The sequence below is a fragment of the Chrysoperla carnea genome, chromosome 1 (assembly GCF_905475395.1).
Source record: "Chrysoperla carnea chromosome 1, inChrCarn1.1, whole genome shotgun sequence".
NCBI classification, from domain to species: domain Eukaryota; kingdom Metazoa; phylum Arthropoda; class Insecta; order Neuroptera; family Chrysopidae; genus Chrysoperla; species Chrysoperla carnea.
The window spans coordinates 23,569,407-23,588,878 of NC_058337.1; the positions used below are offsets into that span (position 1 = coordinate 23,569,407).

The window sequence follows — 19,472 nt, forward strand, 5'->3', positions numbered from 1 at the left end:
AAAGATGAGAGAACACTTTTATCGTCTCCTCTAGAGTTAAAATTAAAAATTCTCAACGAATTTATGGTACATTTGAACTGAATAGAAATATGATATATACTATATTCGTGGAAAGTATCTTCACATTTGAAATTGATCATACGAAGGACGCTTTCGCACTTTAATAAAACGTGTTGCGATTAAAGTGATTATATACTTACAGCTCACTAACAATCAAAGTTTATCTAAATTTTTTAATGAATTCAAGAGACTAGACGACTTCACAGTTTTGCTATATATTCGAAGATGAGTCTAGACCTCTAGACAATACTACCATATACGGTTTATATTATATATGATGGCTTTTATAACTCTACCACTCTACTAGAAAACCGTGCCATAATAAATAATCCGTTTAGCTGTCTTTTGTATACTCATTTCCACATACAACACACCTACAATAAACAGAAAAAATAAGGATTGATATCATGAAATTGCAATTGACGATAATTAAATATTTAAAATCAAGAATATGGGGTGGTTATAATAATAGTATATGTTGTATTATAGTTTTGTCTGTAATATTATATCAACGCCCATTACATTATATTTATATCATGTAAATTAGAGGGAGGCATTATCAATTTGCTCTTTGGTGTAAATAAATGTTTGATCTTTGGTGTAACATAACTAATCTCACTCTCAAGTAATAGAACCCTGTGTAAAAGATCAGAGCAACATCCAACCGAGCGGAGATTAGGTATATGATCAATAAAGAAGATCATGATCTTGATTAATAAAAATTTATCTGCGAGGTGATGTTATCAGATGCTGCTCTTCTTTTGTGATGAAACAGCCTGCGATTGAATTGATGGTCAATCTCTTGCCCAATGGTACGTGAGTGAAGAGTCACAGGGCTATGGCGAGAGATCGGCGGTCTGTTGTTGAAGAATCACTGTGACTCACTCACGTAAGATAACATAAAGTCAAACACAAAAGGCTAGGGAAGCTACAGCAACTCAAGGAGTGATCAATTAGTAATTTGGGATCTAGTAATCTAGTGTTAGATTATCATTTGTCAGTTCACCATCACGGTAGCCGCAATCCAAAAAAACGCGTCTTTTGTGCAATTGAAGAAAAAAAATCACAAAGAATTATAAATCATCGCTCATCATGCCCATTCCAAAATTATAATAATAATTAAATAGGTACCTACTTACCAAATTTTCTTTTAATTTTCAAATAAATGATTTGAAAATTATGAAATAATTATAGTCCAAGAGCCCGCTTCGGCCAGACGCACATCATTTCATAAAACCCTAAAGTTTATCTGCGCACGTCACCAACACAGGTAAGAACGATGAGCGACTATGAAGTTTAGGTAGTGGTTACCTTGACAGGTAACAGGTAACAAAGGTGTAAAAAACAGAACCTCAAGTACATTAAGACATAAAGCTCTATTTTTTTACATTTTCTTCAGAATAATATTTAAAATGATGTCATCCATTGCCGGACACTTAGTATAGTTTCAACCCCCTGCCAGACACCCCCAAACTCTAAAAAATTGTGATTACACTTACATTATAGTATAAAAGCTGAATTTGATATATGTTTCTTGGGGGGCTATGAAAAGAAGTTACCCCAGCAGCCGGACAGTTTTCAAGGTTTTTTCCATCTTGCCAGAGGCCTTGAGAGTCCGCCGTCGGTGCGAGCAGCACCTCAAGTACATTAAGATATAAAGCTCTATTTTTTTACATTTTCTTCAGAATAATATTTAAAATGATGTCATCCATTGCCGGACACTTAGTATAGTTTCAACCCCCTGCCAGACACCCCCAAACTCTAAAAAATTGTGATTACACTTACATTATAGTATAAAAGCTGAATTTGATATATGTTTCTTGGGGGGCTATGAAAAGAAGTTACCCCAGCAGCCGGACAGTTTTCAAGGTTTTTTCCATCTTGCCAGAGGCCTTGAGAGTCCGCCGTCAGTGCGAGCGCGAGGCAATATATATTCAGGCGGGTTTGAGTGAGATGGTGAGTTTAATAAAAAAACAAATCTAAACAAGTGAAAACAAACAATTGACTGAGTTAATTGTTGAAATACCATGCATAGTCAGTGTTTATTTCTTTATCACATTACACATACAAACATGTGACACATACATAACTGATAATCAAGTATAGTACATATTATAAAATTTCCGCCTAATTGGCGCCCTCACGGGTAAACAGTGATGTTTACGAAAAAATGTTTCAAACAAAAGTTGTTTAATTTTTGATAAGGAACATTTTTTACAATTAAACTTTTGTTCTATCTCTAACGGTTTACAAGATGGGTCCTACGGACTCAAGACCCAATTGACCTATGATGCTCATTTACGAACTTGACCTCACTTTTTACGTCCTGAGTACCCTGTAAAAATTTCAACTCGATATCTTTTTTCGTTTTTGAGTTATCGTTATTCATATTTTACAATTATGAATAATAATAAAATCATGTACATAATTTGACATAGTAATTACATACCTAATATAATTTCTAACGATTCACTGACATAATTTGGTAGCTGATCCCCTTCAAACCATTTGAAATGGTATTGGTTATTTTCTTGTACCCAACCATTATATTCTGGCTTATATATGGTTGGACTTTTTTGGTGAGCATTGTTCCAAATACAACATATATGATTTGCTCGTAAAAATTGTTCGCTTTTACATGGTGGAAGATTGCTGGCGTCGAAATTCCGCAATTTTTTTTCGATCAAAAGCTTCGTCCACATCAGAGACCGTATATGAATGAATGAACATTTGAAGGCACGCAGCATCAACATCAATTATGCTACCGACATTGTATATGTTGCATATGAATTTCTGGACAATATTAAAAACGTTGTCTCACCATCTCACACAAACCCGCCTGAATATATATTGCCTCGCGCTCGCACCGACGGCGGACTCTCAAGGCCTCTGGCAAGATGGAAAAAACCTTGAAAACTGTCCGGCTGCTGGGGTAACTTCTTTTCATAGCCCCCCAAGAAACATATATCAAATTCAGCTTTTATACTATAATGTAAGTGTAATCACAATTTTTTAGAGTTTGGGGGTGTCTGGCAGGGGGTTGAAACTATACTAAGTGTCCGGCAATGGATGACGTCATTTTAAATATTATTCTGAAGAAAATGTAAAAAAATAGAGCTTTATGTCTTAATGTACTTGAGGTTCTGTTTTTTACACCTTTGTTACCTGTTACCTGTCAAGGTAACCACTACCTAAACTTCATAGTCGCTCATCGTTCTTACCTGTGTTGGTGACGTGCGCAGATAAACTTTAGGGTTTTATGAAATGATGTGCGTCTGGCCGAAGCGGGCTCTTGCTCTATTAACTTAAAAGTCACCCAGTATATAATAGTATACATAATTAGTTGAATAATAAGTAGGGTTAAAAGTTATCAAATACTTGAAATATTTTATGATCACCGGTTGATTATATTTTAAAATTGTTTTCCATTAAATAACAATTTGTTTATCTCCGAAATTACTGAAAATATGAGCGATACTACTGGAAAAGTAAGTTAAAAAATATTACGTTGCATAATAAATTTCAAATTATTATTTTTATTAATTTTTTTTTATTTTAAAAAAGGTTATAACATGCAAAGCGGCGGTTGCATGGGGCCCCAAACAACCATTACAAATAGAAGAAGTGCAAGTTGAACCACCAAAAGCAAATGAAGTTCGTATAAAAATTATTTCAACGGGAGTTTGTCATACAGATGCCTACACTTTGGGTGGATTAGACCCTGAAGGTATATTTCCGGTAATTCTTGGACATGAAGGTGCAGGAATAGTTGAAAGTGTTGGCGAAGGAGTCACTAATGTCAAACCGGGTATGTTATAAGTATATTTCGAATTAATTCATTTTTATTAACAAATTTCTATATTTAGGAGATCATGTGCTTCCTTTATACGTTCCACAATGCGGTGAATGCAAATTCTGCAAATCTCCCAAAACAAATCTATGTCAAAAAATACGTATTACTCAAGGAAAAGGAGTGATGCCTGATGGAACAAGCAGATTTAAATGTAAAGGAAAAGAAGTATTTCATTTTATGGGTTGTTCAACATTTAGCCAATACACTGTTGTTGCGGATATTTCCGTTGCGAAAGCAGATCCTGCAGCTCCATTTGATAAGATATGTTTATTAGGATGTGGCATTCCAACTGGCTACGGTGCTGCATTAAATACCGCTAAAGTTGAACCTGGAAGTTCATGTGCGATATGGGGTTTAGGAGCTGTTGGTTTAGCTGTAGCAATGGGATGTCGAGCTGCCGGAGCAACTCGAATCATTGGTATTGATATTAATCCTGCCAAATTTGAAGTTGCCAAAAAATTTGGTTGTACTGAATTTGTGAATCCAAAAGATTATCCAAATCGTAGTATCCAAGATGTGTTAGTTGAATTAACCGATGGTGGTTTAGATTTTACATTCGAATGTATTGGAAATGTAAACACAATGCGAGCAGCTTTGGAAGCATGCCATAAAGGATGGGGAACCTCTGTTATTATTGGAGTAGCTGCATCTGGACAAGAAATAAGTACTAGACCTTTCCAATTAGTTACAGGTCGTACATGGAAGGGAACAGCTTTTGGTGGTTGGAAAAGTCGTGAAAGTGTACCCAAATTAATTGAGGATTATCTTAACAAGAAAATTATGCTGGATGAATTTGTAACTCATAAATTAACCTTGGATAAAATTAATGAAGCTTTCCAACTTATGCATGATGGAATCAGGTAATATTTAATATATTAATTTTATAATTAGAATAAAAATTAATTCTTTATTTTTGTTTTAGCATTCGAGGTGTTGTAGATTTGTAAGAAGTTACTAATTGTTTTTTTGAATCTTTTACTAAAAAAAGTGTTATTTTTATGAAATTATTTTAAATATATATAAATTTATAATTTTCTCCTTGAGCTTTTTTATTTTTTCCCTTTTCTGATTCATTTTATAAAAAATTGAAAGCTACCACTTTTTATCCTAAAAAAGTGGAGGCCTAACGTTATTCCCATCTTTAATCAAACTATTGTATATTTCGGTTAGGGGTGTGACATTGAGGGGAAAAAAGACTTTTCTTTTTTCAATAATAATCGATTTTGGAAAAATTCGGACCACTACAAAATTTCTTTGAGGGTTCCGCAACAAAAAATTAAAACCCATGAAATAAATGGTGCAGCTTATTTTTATTTAGGTTTTGTGAATAGGTATTTATTAGAGCTATATGTGAGAGCAGCGAGCTTCACTGTCGAAGACTCCAGCCAGGCCGAAAACCAACCAAGGCCCATTATTCCAAAGTTTTAAGCTTTCATCGACAGTCCCCATGACTTTTTTTTTGAAATTAAAAAAAACAAGTGAAAGCAAACAATTGACTGAGTTAATTGTTGAAATACCATGCATAGACAGTGTTGATTACTCTTTCACATTACACATACATACATGTCACACATACATAACATGTATGTATGTGTAATCACACATACGTAATACATAGTATGCAATTTACGCCTAATTTGCGCCCTGACGGGTAAACAGTGATGTATACGAAAAATGTTTCAAACAAAAGTTGTTTATTTTTGATAAGCAAGATTTTTTACATTTAAACTTTTGTTCTATCTCTAACGGTTTAAAAGATGGGTCCTACGGACCCAAGACCCAATTGACCAATGTTGCTCATTTACGAACTCAACCTCACTTTTTACGTCCCGAGCATGAAGGTTATAAAGAAGGAAAACGATCGCAATAGAAAATATTGTCCCCAATATTTTGAAAAAATAAGTGAGGCGCTGGGATCGCTAAGTTGTATCATTAAATGCGGGCTGTTGTGCGCTAATATACTACCTACCGACGACAGCGCGGCTGGTGGCTGAAAATGAACTAAAAATTCTACAAATTTTCAGGGACAGGTGCGCTAATGCTTTAGTACATAGCGATTCTCCTTCTTTATAACCTTCATGGTCCTGAGTACGCTGTAAAAATTTCAGCTTGATATCTTTTTTCGTTTTTGAGTTATCGTGTTGGCAGGCAGACGGGCAGACAACCGAAAATGGACTAATTAGGTAATTTTATAAACATCTATACCAAAATTTTGTTCATAGCATCAATATTTTTAAGCGTTACAAACTTGCGACTAAATTTAGTATTACCTTGCATATTACATATATGCATGGTATAAAAAAACAGGGTGAACGGATACAATTTTTGGCCTTATATATTTAATAATATTTTATAAATCACCTTTTTAATCTTTATATACTTGCACCGGATGGAAGAATATATAATATAGTATACAGAAGTATTCTCTGTTTTGGGAGGGAAATTGATTGTTTCTCCCTCTATTGTAAAAGGGAATTGGAATAAACGTTGTATATATAAATGTTCATATTATTTTATTTACTTTTTAATGATCTATACCAGTTATTGGGACAAAATTATAAGGACAAAAACTCGAGCGAAGCCGCGGGTAGAAGCTACTATATTTCGTATATATACGATTCCTATACAGGTTTTAAAATTACATATATGAAAAATGAAATATAACCTAAAAAGTCTCAGATACGTATTTTAAAAATAATTATTGTTGATGCAAAATTTTTCGATTGAAGATTTGAAATGTGGTTTTCTTTGATTTTGAATGATAAAAATTACATATTTAAATCATTTTATGATGACGAGACATTCAGTGTGTATTGTTCAGATTTCGAAAACATTTGGGTGGAAAATTTAAAAACAAATGATATTTGTAATAGATTTCAGGTATTTATTTCTAAAATACTAGTCCATTTTTCTTCTTTCAGGTTAATTTGATTGATTATTTATTCGCATCTGTAAATAATTATATAGAAGGGATAGTGATTATTTACATCATTATAGCATTATTAACTAGAGTTAGGGTTGCCACCTCTCCAAGTTGGATGGGATCCGAGAAAAAGTTAAAAGCCTCCGTCATAGCTATAAATCAGCTCGTATCATAAGCGTTGGGATTGTAGAAATTTTGTTACAGAATAACTTCCGATTCATGATTGAAGGAATTGACTGGAATGGGAAATACAAATACTTTTTCCTTATTCATTCCAACTGAAAATTTTGAATGATTTTAGATTGCTGATATTCAGTGCATATCATGAATAGGGAATATTTATGTATTTTTTTATATTCAGTGATGGATTACCGCCTAGGCCCGTGAGGCCCGGGCCTAGGGCGGCACAATTTGGGGGGCGGCAAATTTTTCAGAATGTCAAAATTTTAAATCTGATATAATGTAACGACAATACATTTTAGGGATCTATTCGAATTTTTTTTATATAAATTTACAAATAAATTTCTATGAAATAGAATGGAATTTATTTTCTGATTAACTTTTTTATTTGTGAGTGCAATACTGATAAAGTATTGCACATTGAGTTTGGGTAACACAGTGAGAACGTTACATATATAATATATTTACAGAAAACAAGAGCGCTGCGCGTAGCATGTAATGACAGTGATTTGACTCTGCTTTGTTTTACGTATAAAACTAAAGTCTCATAATATTATTATTGTGTTTCTTACCATTGAAAAATTCAATTATTTTTGTATTGTTCAACAATTGTATTTTTATGAAATAAATATTATATCTAAATAATATAAACGGATTCAAAAAAATAAAATTTCATCTTTTAAAAAGGGCGGCAAATCAGACAGGGCCTAGGGCGGCAAAATACTTAATCCGCCACTGTTTATATTTTTAATTTATTGTTTACACCGTTATAACAAAGTAAAAAAATATAAATACTGCTTAAAAATGCTTTATTTAAGTAAAAAAAAACATTTAAAATACATTATAATTTTGAGATATTTAAACGCAGTTTTTTGGCGCTTTCTGTTGGTGACGTATAAGTACGTGATCTGTCAATTGGTGACAGTTCAATGTATAATTTACACTTTAAAAAATGAATTTACAAATTTACATTCGTAGTAGAATAGTATAATTTAATGAAATACCATACAAAATGTAAGTAATTAATACCATACAGTATGTCAACAAATTTGACAAAGCCCGTACTATGATGTCACGTTCGTCATTAAAGTTACGGAAGAAAAATATTTGAACGAAATTTAAATTTCATGAATATTTCCTATTATGAAAAATATTAAATATATATGTAGTCCTTTGAAATTAAATGAATTTGAAAGAAATGAAGAACCTAGAACTAATTGAAACTAGGGAAAACCAATATTTCTACGCTCTGTTCTATATTTCCAAGTTTCTTTTGTTCGCTTATTATAACATCATTGAGATAAATTTTTCCGAGTTTTTGCATGTTTCGCTAAGAAATCTTTGATAAAACCAACCCTTACAATATGTTCCTTGTGATGTAAAAATTTTATAATTTAAAATTTTCATTTCAGTTGTTGAACAACGTTGAAATGCCTGCGGCTAAGTTGAAAGCAAAACTTCATTCATTATTTTATGAAAATCGTGATGGTTGTAATTTTATTTTACAAAGTGATGAAAATCAGGCTTTAAATGTAAAATTACGTACAAAATTTTCAAGTAAAGATATAGAAATGGATTTTAAGTTAAAAAAAGAAACGACAATTTGTGTACGAAAAATATACCGTTAGTTAAATTGTTCAAAAGATAAACTTGATTTGCGTAATATTTTAGTTTTCACAAGAAGTCGTCTTACCATTATGTTTTTCATTAATTTTAATGAAAAATAGAGAAGAAAAATTAATAGATATAATTAATGACAAGGATATGGAATTAAAAGAACATAAATTAAGTGGACAATTTATTGAAAATAGTAAGTATACCACTTATGTTATACTATAAGTATTAATAATAGGGTATTCCACTATTATATATTTGAAAAAGTACTTCAAAATGTTGATTTTGTTAATAAAAAGCCACAAAAAATTTATTTCGGAAAAATACATACGCTTTTTTGCCAAAAACTTAAATTAAATTTTAAACCTTTTTTAAACTGTCAAAAACACGGGCATCCAATTTGATGACGTAATATGGGTATCACTATACGAAATAATTTTGACAGATATATTCATAGACATCTGTCTACACCTCTGTCTATTATACCCAACTGTCTACACTGAACTAACTGATGGTCTATGACTCATACCGCTATGACATCACAGCAGGGCTTACCCGCGTTTAGGTCACGTGATACACAGTTTAAAAATTACGATTTTTAATTTTTTTAAAGAAAAATGTGTTTTTATGACTCGAAATCAGAATATTTAAGTATATTTTTACATAAATTTTAACTTTTTTCAAATTTCATGATTTATTTTTGACTAACGATAATACTCTATTGTATTCAAGAGTCACAGCTCTATTCGGATACATTTTATTGAAGGTTAATTCATGACTTCAAACACTTAAAAAAACTCACCTGCTCTGTCCATTTCTAATTTGACCTGTGCATTCTTTTCCGCAATACTTCAACTGGTGTGTTAAGAATATTTATAAATTTTTTTGGGAAATAATAAATTCTGAAAATTCACTCATATACACAACCAAATATTTAAAATTACATAAATTTCAAAAGGCTGTATCTTTGGGAAAAATTTTTGAATTTGTATCCTCAACACCTCATTTGAGAATTCTTATTACTTTCTAATTTTATAATCCATTGCTTAAAAATTTTTATCATTCCTTGGCGCTTTGCATGGAAAGTTAAAAATTTATTAAAACCACTTAAAAGTTTGTTTATTTTTCTTGAAAATGAAAAATTTCCGTACGAGTTCTTTGGGCCAAGATATTCGCTTTCCAAGCAAAAGTATGACATATTGCTCGAAAACTTAAAATTACCTTCTTTTAAGCCTTTGCATAATGTTTGGCAAAAACTTTTATTACTTTCCCACTTTGTTTATAAAACATGTTAAAAAACAAAATTTTTCCGTATATTTTAAGTGTTTTTTCACCTGGACGCCATTTTATAAAATTCCGTCTTATTCCTTTATCAAATTCCATTATGTATTCTTCATTTAAAAGCTGATCATGTCATTTTAAAGCTGAAAACTAATTTTAAAGCAAGTCTAACATATAAATTATTAGCCATAAATGTGACAAATGGATAATGTGGCATCCAGCGGCGAAAATAAAACAATTTTATATGTTAGCCTAAGAAAATAAAGGTTTTTCTGCCTAAAAAAATCCAAAAGCAGCTTTTTATCGCTACTCAATCCCATTTGTACCAGGTGTCGAAAATTTTGAAAATTTTCCGAAGTATTTGCTAGAAAACTTTTTTGGATTTTTTTCAATAATTTTTCATAAGGTAGCAAGTTGAAGCTACCTACAAATTTTCATTCCCCCATCTTTTATATTTTTGGAGAAAATGGCCTCCAAAGTTTTGGCCTAATTTGTCCCTGCACGAGAAAACAATCATGTTTACGAAAAAATGTTTGAATAAAAGTTGTTTATTTCAAATTCCTTGTAAATTTAGAATAATTCACATTGTTTTGAAAATGGCTAAACAAGCCGAAACGATCGTCAACATAATTTTTTTATTTTATTTTAAATAAATAATTTATAAAAAAAAAATATAAGTGGTTGTTATTGCTAAATAATAAATAAAAAGACTTCCACAATGTAACTCGATACAATTAATATCAGTTATGTACAGTGATGGATTACCGCCTAGGCCCGTGAGGCCCGGGCCTAGGGCGGCACAATTTGGGGGGCGGCAAATTTTTCAGAATGTCAAAATTTTAAATCTGATATAATGTAACGACAATACATTTTAGGGATCTATTCGAATTTTTTTTATATAAATTTACAAATAAATTTCTATGAAATAGAATGGAATTTATTTTCTGATTAACTTTTTTATTTGTGAGTGCAATACTGATAAAGTATTGCACATTGAGTTTGGGTAACACAGTGAGAACGTTACATATATAATATATTTACAGAAAACAAGAGCGCTGCGCGTAGCATGTAATGACAGTGATTTGACTCTGCTTTGTTTTACGTATAAAACTAAAGTCTCATAATATTATTATTGTGTTTCTTACCATTGAAAAATTCAATTATTTTTGTATTGTTCAACAATTGTATTTTTATGAAATAAATATTATATCTAAATAATATAAACGGATTCAAAAAAATAAAATTTCATCTTTTAAAAAGGGCGGCAAATCAGACAGGGCCTAGGGCGGCAAAATACTTAATCCGCCACTGGTTATGTATGTGTGACATGTGTAATGTGACAGAGTAATCAACACATGTTAATACATGGTATTTACACAATTAACTCAGTCATTTGTTTGTTTTCACTTGTTTAATTTTTGTTGTTGTTGATATTTTGTTCAGTCAAATATCTTAAGAATTATTGCTTCTACAGATATTTTGTATAGAACCTGTAAAATTTACTCACAAACAAATTTTACAATATCTAAAAATTCGATAATCTTCATAGTTTACGAGATATTTTAAAAAAACCTATTTTCGCGACTTTTGACTTTGAATATTTTTTTTTTTTTGCGCACATGATTTTGCAATGAACTTTTTACAGGCCATTTCTTGCATCCGAATAAAGATAATCCCGTTAAAAAAACTTGGATTGGAACACGTGAATTTTTAAGCACATCCACTTTTTTATTGTCTTATTTCTCTGGGCTATGTGTACATTTTGAGAATATGAAATTTATTTTTAGAAAAACTGGTAACACCAACATTTAATGAAACAAATTTCAAAAGTACAATGAATGATTCAATGGTAAATTTATTTTCCAATACAAATTTTGTTGAAAATTTGAAAAAAATGAATATTGGCAACGATAGTGGTAAAGATAATCATACTTCGGGTGATGAAAAATCTGGTGAAGATATAACAACAAACAATGATTTATTATTAAAATCGAAAATAAAACGTCGAAAAAAACCTATACGGGGACAGCGTAAACGTTATAGACAACTTTAAAATAGTGAGTTTTATTTTTATACTTAAATATAATAATTTTTGTATTCATATTGATATTTTATTAAATAAATTATTAAAATTTTGTTTTAACTTATGTTGTTTTGGTGGAACTGTGCTTGTAATATTCAGTAGCAATAAGTACGAGGATAATGATTTTAAGCCCTCACACTTTATGATTTTGTTGTTGACAATTTGTTCAGGCGATGAAAATAATCTACAAAAAACGGTAGTTAATTCCTTTTTTGTGTACATAGGAATACTATTCTCTTTTCGAACGACTTTCTGTGCAACAAATAGCTAATTGTGATACGTACGCTAAAATTGGCGTTGGTATAAAAATTAAATTTGTTAAATGAATACTGGCCATCTCATTAAAGAATTTGAGTGTTTCGTCATCAGTTTTCTACAAAATATAACAATTTTCTACAAAATCGGTTTCGATCATGTTTAAAAATCTACTTACAGTAGGTTTTAATGAATTAATTGCAGTATTTAATAATGAATTTGTTGGTGAAATCGGATTCAATGAAAATGAAAACTGTTTTCCCCATAAATACAAAACGTTATTGTTTGTGATTGCGGCAGTATAACATGGTCCACAAGTTATATCCTATAAACAATATTTAATTTTAAAATGTTATATTGTTTTATTTATTTTTCATCACAGTAACATCTTAAAATTACAGGATTTGTGGATAATCCAACACACGAGTTTCCTTTTTTCATCCAATCATATTGGATGAGTATTTGATCGTGAGAATAGACTTGCACGATACGATTACGACAAGGTGTGATTTTATCTTGCACACACGCGTAATTTAAGTTATTACTGTTTTTTGTGCTATTTGTGTGTATGTGACATGAAAAGTTGATTCTCCAGTAAGAGTTGACTTTTCCTAGGTAAAGCCAACTGTTACTGGTTTTTTCAGTAAGAGTTGATTAAAACCGAAAAGTGTTGAAATTTAATCAACATTTACTAGTCAGAGTTAACTATAGCTAAGTAAAGTATACTTTCCCTGGCTTCAAATAGTAAAAGATGACATTTTGCAGGGAAACGGTTACCAGCTAATAAAAAAGGAAAATCCATTATTAATAAGTAAACATGGAAAAGTTAAAAAATTTTTATACAATAAAGAAAAGATGAGGATATAAGATCACTATCGTGTGTTTAGCGTGAATCTCACGTGGACATAATTTCGAGTATATGATTAAAGTGAACAGAATATTATCTTTAGTTTTTTTGAATCTAGTTTTTTGAGCTTTTCGAAGATTTTCTGAGGATCAGTGAATGCACGTAATCATAGGGCTAACTAAAAAGCCAAAAAACCCGCAAACTTGCGAGAAGTCGACCACATTAAAGGTATGGCCAACCCGTGGATCAGTTAATGGACGCAATCACAGAAAAAAGCCACTTTTTCCACGACAAACTTAATATTCTGTTCACGGTAATTATCTATACTCTCCGTCACAAAATCTGTACAGGTTTTACGATTCTAAGTGATACAGCTGTAACATACATATAGTAATATCAGTTAGAATGGTAAAACATGTGCAGATTTTGTGACGCAGAGTATACATCAAATTATCTTAACGTTAGACTTACGCTATTCACATGGTAGTGTCCGTATATTCTTACTGTAAAAAAACGAATATATTTTTAGAAAAAAACTACAATTAATATTACTTATAGGACGCCAAACATAAGCTAAACTCTAATTTTTGCTCATTTCAACTTTCAACAAACAAGATATCAATAAAAACAAACGCACAATAACAAAACAAAATATGTATCTGCCGAACTTCCCAGGAAATCAACTTTTACTAATCCATAGCAGGCATAGTTAAGTCTTCCTACGAAAAGTATCTTTACTTATTTTGAATCAACTCTTACTGACGTTTTTAGTAAAAGTTTACTCTGCCTAGGAAGAGTCAACTCTTACTGGCAATCAACTTTTCCTGTAACATATATATTCGTACAATTATAATTTTATGTTGCATAAATTCAACAATTTTTGGAGTATTATCGTAAATTTTATTATGGCCATAACCCAGTTGACCCACATCATTATTTCCTAAGGTAAAGACTTGTCCTTTTACGGTTAAAATGGCTGTATGATACTCTCCCAACGACACCATTTTAATTTTACTTTTAACATATTGTACTTGACTGAATTTCGATAAAAATTCCACTTTTCTTGGTGTTAATTTCTGATAAATATTTGATCCACATAAATATAAAACACCATTGCTATCCAAAATTCCAGTTGCATTTGATCCAATGAATATGTTTATTATTTGATTATTCATTAACGGTAAATCGATTTTAGTGGGATCAGCCTTATTTTTTAAAGGTTCACCTAAACCTAAACAACCGTGTATATTTTTACCCCAACAATAAACTGTACCATCCTCGGATAATGCAACAGCATGTGAATGGCCACAATTAATACTCTGAATTCGAGAATTCTTTAATGTTTCGATAATTTTTAAATTTGTTGAATTATGGTTTAATATATCACCTTCGATTAACACATTTTGATCGTTTGTTAAAAATAAACTAAAATTATTGCCAGCAGCAACTCTGGAACAAAATTTTTCAAATAAAAAATGGTTTTTGAAAAGTATTTATATTTAAATTATAAGTACTTCTTAATTGATTTGCCTAATAGCAAATTTGTATTCATTGGTTTAATTGGATGCAAATTTTTGATATCGTTTGTATTTTTTATATTATTCCATTTATACACCATATTATCTAAAATAATTTAAAATCAAACTTTTAGATTACTGTTGAAAAAATTAATCGTAAATTATTGCGATTGCTTCCGTATACTTTCACGCTTTATGACTTTGCACCTTTTTCATTTGGAGACTGTGGTATAGATTTGTTTGGAAACATATGAAAATATGAAATGTGATCACTTTAATAGAGATACATTATTGGAAACCAAACATTAAGACGCTAAGTGTTAACAGGTCAAGATGATTTTAATAGCTCCACCAAATTTTACAAATTAAAGTTATTTTAGTAAGATTAATTCAATTAACTTAACTAATCAGCCACCGCCGAGATTTAAACTGCATCCTCTCGGTTCCTAATATCGTGTCCTTAGCTGTTCGGACACCTGGCTGATCGATCGACATTATTAAACGAGCTCAAAAACACTTAAAATTGAAGTCATAAAAATTTTAGCATAAAAAAAGTCCTCCGAAGTAAAACCTTTACGATATCCTTTCTGAATGTTTTTTTTTCTCGATGCAAGAAGGATCTCCAAAAATAAATTCAGAGAAAACTTTCCAGTCTGTGAGAGACTCTAGGTCTTAGGTCAGAGAACATTCGTGTTTCACAGACTGTAAACTTTTCTCTGAAATTATTTTGTAGATCCTTCATGCATCGAGAAGAAAAATATCTTCAGAAAATGAGATCGTAAATGTTTTACTTTGGAGGACTTTTTTCTTGGTAACATTCCAATTTTAAATCTAAAATATTTTTGAGCTCATTTAATATGGGTGATCGATCACCAAGGTTAGTTAGGTTAATTGATTAAAGCACTGTTGCAAGAATGTAATTTTAATTCACGAACTCCAGACTTGATATATTGAAGTAATCTGCATCAACGACTTCCACATGTCTTACTCATTAATGTATGTGACAGCAAATATCACTTTTAAAAATTTGAATTTGCTGGCACTTTTTATTTTATGAAATATTTACCTGAAGTTAAAGCAATGTAATGCGTATCACTAATTGAAAGTTCTGAAAATCTTTTTGGTGGTAAATTTATCGGTTGTAAATTAATATTATTTTTAAATGATTGCAATAAATAAAAAATATTTCTAAAAAAAGTTAAAATATATTATTAAAAATTACTTTAAAACAAAATGTCATAGCTTTTACCGTTCACCACTAAACTCCTCAAAACATTTTGTTTTTGATATTTCTTTTGATATTTCTGGCAAATAATTAGTTTTGATTATCTCAGCAGTTGGTCGTAAATTTGGTTGCTTTTGTAATAAACTGGTCACTAATTCTTGAAAACAATTTACATTATGTGGTAATGGTATTATATCTTCTTCGGTAATTTTTTTTACCAAAGCGGTTAGGTTTGTTGCTTGAAATGGTTTTTTAAGTGTAATCATTTCATATAAAATACATCCTAATGCCCAAACATCCGATTTTTCATTGTATTCTTCTCCAGCACACTAAAAATGAGTATAAAAACATCTTGAAACACTTATTCGATCAAAAAGGACAGTAGTATTAAGTTTTGACTCTAAGATATATGTGTACAATTCGTACATTTAAATAGAATGTGTTCATTTAAGTGTTTTTTCAAATGTATTTAACTCTAGTTACTCGGAAGCCGATGGAAATTTCTCAAAAAAGTTAATCAACAAAGTTCAAGTTCAAAATTTATTAGAATCTATGGGTCTAGAATCGAATGTAGAACGCACGTAGCAGACTATGCAATTGCTAAATCGATGCTGTAATTAGATCTCAGAAAGATTTTGATAGCATAAAAGTGGAAGGCTGATGTCCAGCTTGCTTAGAAGGCTTGCGCCCACACGAATCTTTTTTGTTACATAGAACTTTACAATGGCTATTATACCACGAAGGCTTCTGTTCAGCTTGCTTAAAAGGCTTGCATTCATACAAAAGGCTAAAGCTTTAACACAGGAAAAAAGAAAACCATTATGGCTAACCATTCGCCAAACTCAATCTTTTTTCTTACATGAAACTTTACAATGGCTATTTCATAAGATTAAGCTTGTAACATAATATTAAAATTTACTCAATATTAATATTAGGCAAATCAATTTATTAATAAATATATTTTGTTTTTCCATTTGTTTTCCAATCAACTATACTTTCGAAATATACAATTTTTTCTACGAGAAATTAATACCACTGATTTCTTTAAATGTTTATTTTTACCATTTCTGGACTTAAATAAAATGGTGTACCAAGAACTGTATCTGTCCAAATACGTGTTGTTAATAATTTTGATAATCCAAAGTCACCAACTTTTACACTCCCATCAATATTCAAAAATATATTTGCAGTTTTCAAATCTCTACAAAAATAAGCATCTATAAACATAGAAAATAGCCCTTAGCATGTTTCTAAAAGCGGTTTAAATCACTTAAGTGAATTTTAAACGTATCTGGTAAAACGTAGGGAATATAAAAATGAATTGGAATGATTAATTCATGATTACTAGGCTTAATCCCGTAAGGCTAAAAGACAACGCTAACCGATTTTTCACTGAGGATATACAACAGGGATTGTAAATTCTTCCATAGAAAGAGAAAGTGCTAAGTAAGCAAAAGGAATTTTTAGGATATTATAAAATGATTGTGTTCTTTAAGTTGTCGGTGGATTATGATGGAAACCAGATATATAGAGACAGATAGATTCGAATTATAGTTGAGATAAAGAAAATATGGTGTCTTTTTCATACTCTTATTGCAGCTCATAAGTTGTAAAAATTAAAAATTGTACCTATGTAAAATATTATTTGCATGTATATGACAAATAGCAGAAACAATTTGTGAAAAAACATGAACAATTATTGTATTTGGTAGGAAATTGTTAGTAGAATTTAAAGTATTTAACAAATCAGCTAATGTACCGTTATCCGCATACTCCATTTCAATAAATAAACTACCATTTTGTTCCAGGCTTCCATAATAGCTAAACAAATAAAAAATTGTTATAAAATTAATTATACTATTTTATACAAAGTCAATTTACCCAATAATGTTAGGATGATTTAAAACTGACAAAACATGGACTTCGTTTAATGCCAATTCTTTCTCATTTTCACTTAAATCAAACAAATTAACTTCTTTTACAACTACTAATTTTTTATCAATGTTACGTTCATATAGTATAGCTGTTCCGGAAGATCCTAAGAATAATCAAAATAATATGGCTGTAACATTAACGAAGGAAAATTTTTAGGGAATATACACAAGGTAAAAATCTAATCAAATAGAAATATTGAAAAACAAATCAATGCGTTATGCCGGGAAACGAACCGCAGACTTTCCGATTGCCCGTGTTGGATGTTTAGATCACCGGTAAATGTGTTTATTTTTTCGTACTTCATTATACTTATTAGTTAACGAATTCCACGAAATAATGATTATTTCCCATATTTATACCTGTATATATGAAATATATAGAGCAATGGTATACTAAGGTTATTGTCCCAAGTTTGAACAAAAGTTTAAATGTAAAAAATGTTCCTTATAAATAAATAAACAACTTTTGCTTGAAACATTTTTTCATAAACGTCACTCTATCCGAGAGGGCGCAAATTAGAACAAAAGTTTGGTGTCCATTTTCTCCAAAACTATAAAAGATAGAAATTTAAAAATTTGCAGGTAGCTTCAACTAGCGGTCTTGTGAAACATTCTCGAAAAACGAAAAAAATTCTAATTCTACTTTCAAATTCTAACCAAATAAATATTGATCGAAAGGCCAAAATTATTTTGGTTTTTTAAACTCTTTTAATTTATAAAATAATTCAAGCACTGACATTAAACACTTTCTATACAGGGTATTTTAACAATTAACTCAGTCAATTGTTTGTTTTCACATGTTTTATAAACTATTCTGTATAGTCCACACATTTATTTGAGGTATTTATTGAGGCTTATTCATTTATTTTATTATAAATTAAAATACGTATTATGCTAAAATAATCGAAAAAAGACCGAATAAAGTACGAACAAATCATAGCATCTTGTTGGGAATCGATCCGAGGACTTTGGAGAGAATTAACAAATGCCACTTCTTTGCGCATGATTTCCATTTTACAATAATAAAGTTACCATAATATTGTTGCCAAACTTTATGTCGCTATACTGGATGATTAATTTACCTTTTCCAACAATTTTAATTTTCGTATACTTTTCTAAAAAGCTGGCTGAATCAAGTGGCGTATTCATGATTGTTGTTCAACTAAATCATGTTAATCAAACAAAAAGTAATTTGTGGTGTTGTTTTGAAATTAAGTTGTCATGGGAATAATTGACAATTTTAGATTTTTTATATTGATAGTGATAAATTATATTAATAATTATTTGGAATATTCAATATACGATGTTCTTTGTTGTCTGTCCAAAAAATTAGAAATATTTTAGAGAGGGGAAGTTGTAATTCATTCCTATTTCATTTTCCTTCTATATAATGATAAAACACCTCTACGAAATTGCATATTTTTATTATGAAAATAAACTGTTTGCATTTATTTCAAATTTTGGTGTACTTTATATAAATCAAAGTCCTTCATACATTTTAGTGATACGCATACTTTTGTTATTTTAACACATTATACCACTTTATATATGAGAAAGAGGCTGTACACTTAACACAAGTTACGTATTTTTATTTGAACAAATAAAAATTAAAAAAAAATTACACAAAAGCCGGGGCACGAACCTCTACGAAAATTTATATAATGATACAAATAATAATTTTATTTTCAATCAGTTTTTGT

At 30.4% G+C, this 19,472-nt stretch overlaps 4 protein-coding genes across 4 annotated transcripts; 3 read left to right on the forward strand and 1 right to left on the reverse strand.

Annotated features, from left to right (window-relative positions):
* The first annotated feature begins 3,397 nt into the window (after nucleotides 1-3,397).
* On the forward strand, nucleotides 3,398-4,948 carry LOC123299885 (alcohol dehydrogenase class-3). Its single transcript, XM_044882292.1, has 4 exons — nucleotides 3,398-3,548; nucleotides 3,625-3,868; nucleotides 3,927-4,773; nucleotides 4,836-4,948. Exons 1-4 carry the CDS (start codon nucleotides 3,528-3,530, stop codon nucleotides 4,858-4,860), a joined length of 1,137 nt encoding a protein of 378 aa, XP_044738227.1. The 5' UTR covers nucleotides 3,398-3,527; the 3' UTR covers nucleotides 4,861-4,948.
* A 1,630-nt stretch (nucleotides 4,949-6,578) lies between these two features.
* On the forward strand, nucleotides 6,579-8,644 carry LOC123295330. Its single transcript, XM_044876679.1, has 2 exons — nucleotides 6,579-6,793; nucleotides 8,429-8,644. The coding sequence occupies exons 1-2, from the start codon at nucleotides 6,650-6,652 to the stop codon at nucleotides 8,642-8,644; spliced, it is 360 nt and encodes a 119-aa protein (XP_044732614.1). The 5' UTR covers nucleotides 6,579-6,649.
* Nucleotides 8,645-8,740: 96 nt separating this feature from the next.
* LOC123305805 lies at nucleotides 8,741-16,453 on the forward strand. The gene is made up of 3 exons (XM_044887635.1): nucleotides 8,741-8,826; nucleotides 11,699-11,968; nucleotides 16,318-16,453. Exons 1-2 carry the CDS (start codon nucleotides 8,781-8,783, stop codon nucleotides 11,962-11,964), a joined length of 312 nt encoding a protein of 103 aa, XP_044743570.1. The 5' UTR covers nucleotides 8,741-8,780; the 3' UTR covers nucleotides 11,965-11,968; nucleotides 16,318-16,453.
* Nucleotides 12,224-18,921, reverse strand: LOC123295412 (serine/threonine-protein kinase Nek8). The gene is made up of 10 exons (XM_044876792.1): nucleotides 18,855-18,921; nucleotides 17,720-17,876; nucleotides 17,468-17,659; nucleotides 16,901-17,039; nucleotides 15,863-16,167; nucleotides 15,680-15,759; nucleotides 14,013-14,483; nucleotides 12,649-12,764; nucleotides 12,428-12,574; nucleotides 12,224-12,367 (listed from the first exon to the last, which is right to left on the reverse strand). The coding sequence occupies exons 1-10, from the start codon at nucleotides 18,919-18,921 to the stop codon at nucleotides 12,224-12,226; spliced, it is 1,818 nt and encodes a 605-aa protein (XP_044732727.1).
* Between the last annotated feature and the right edge of the window lie 551 nt (nucleotides 18,922-19,472).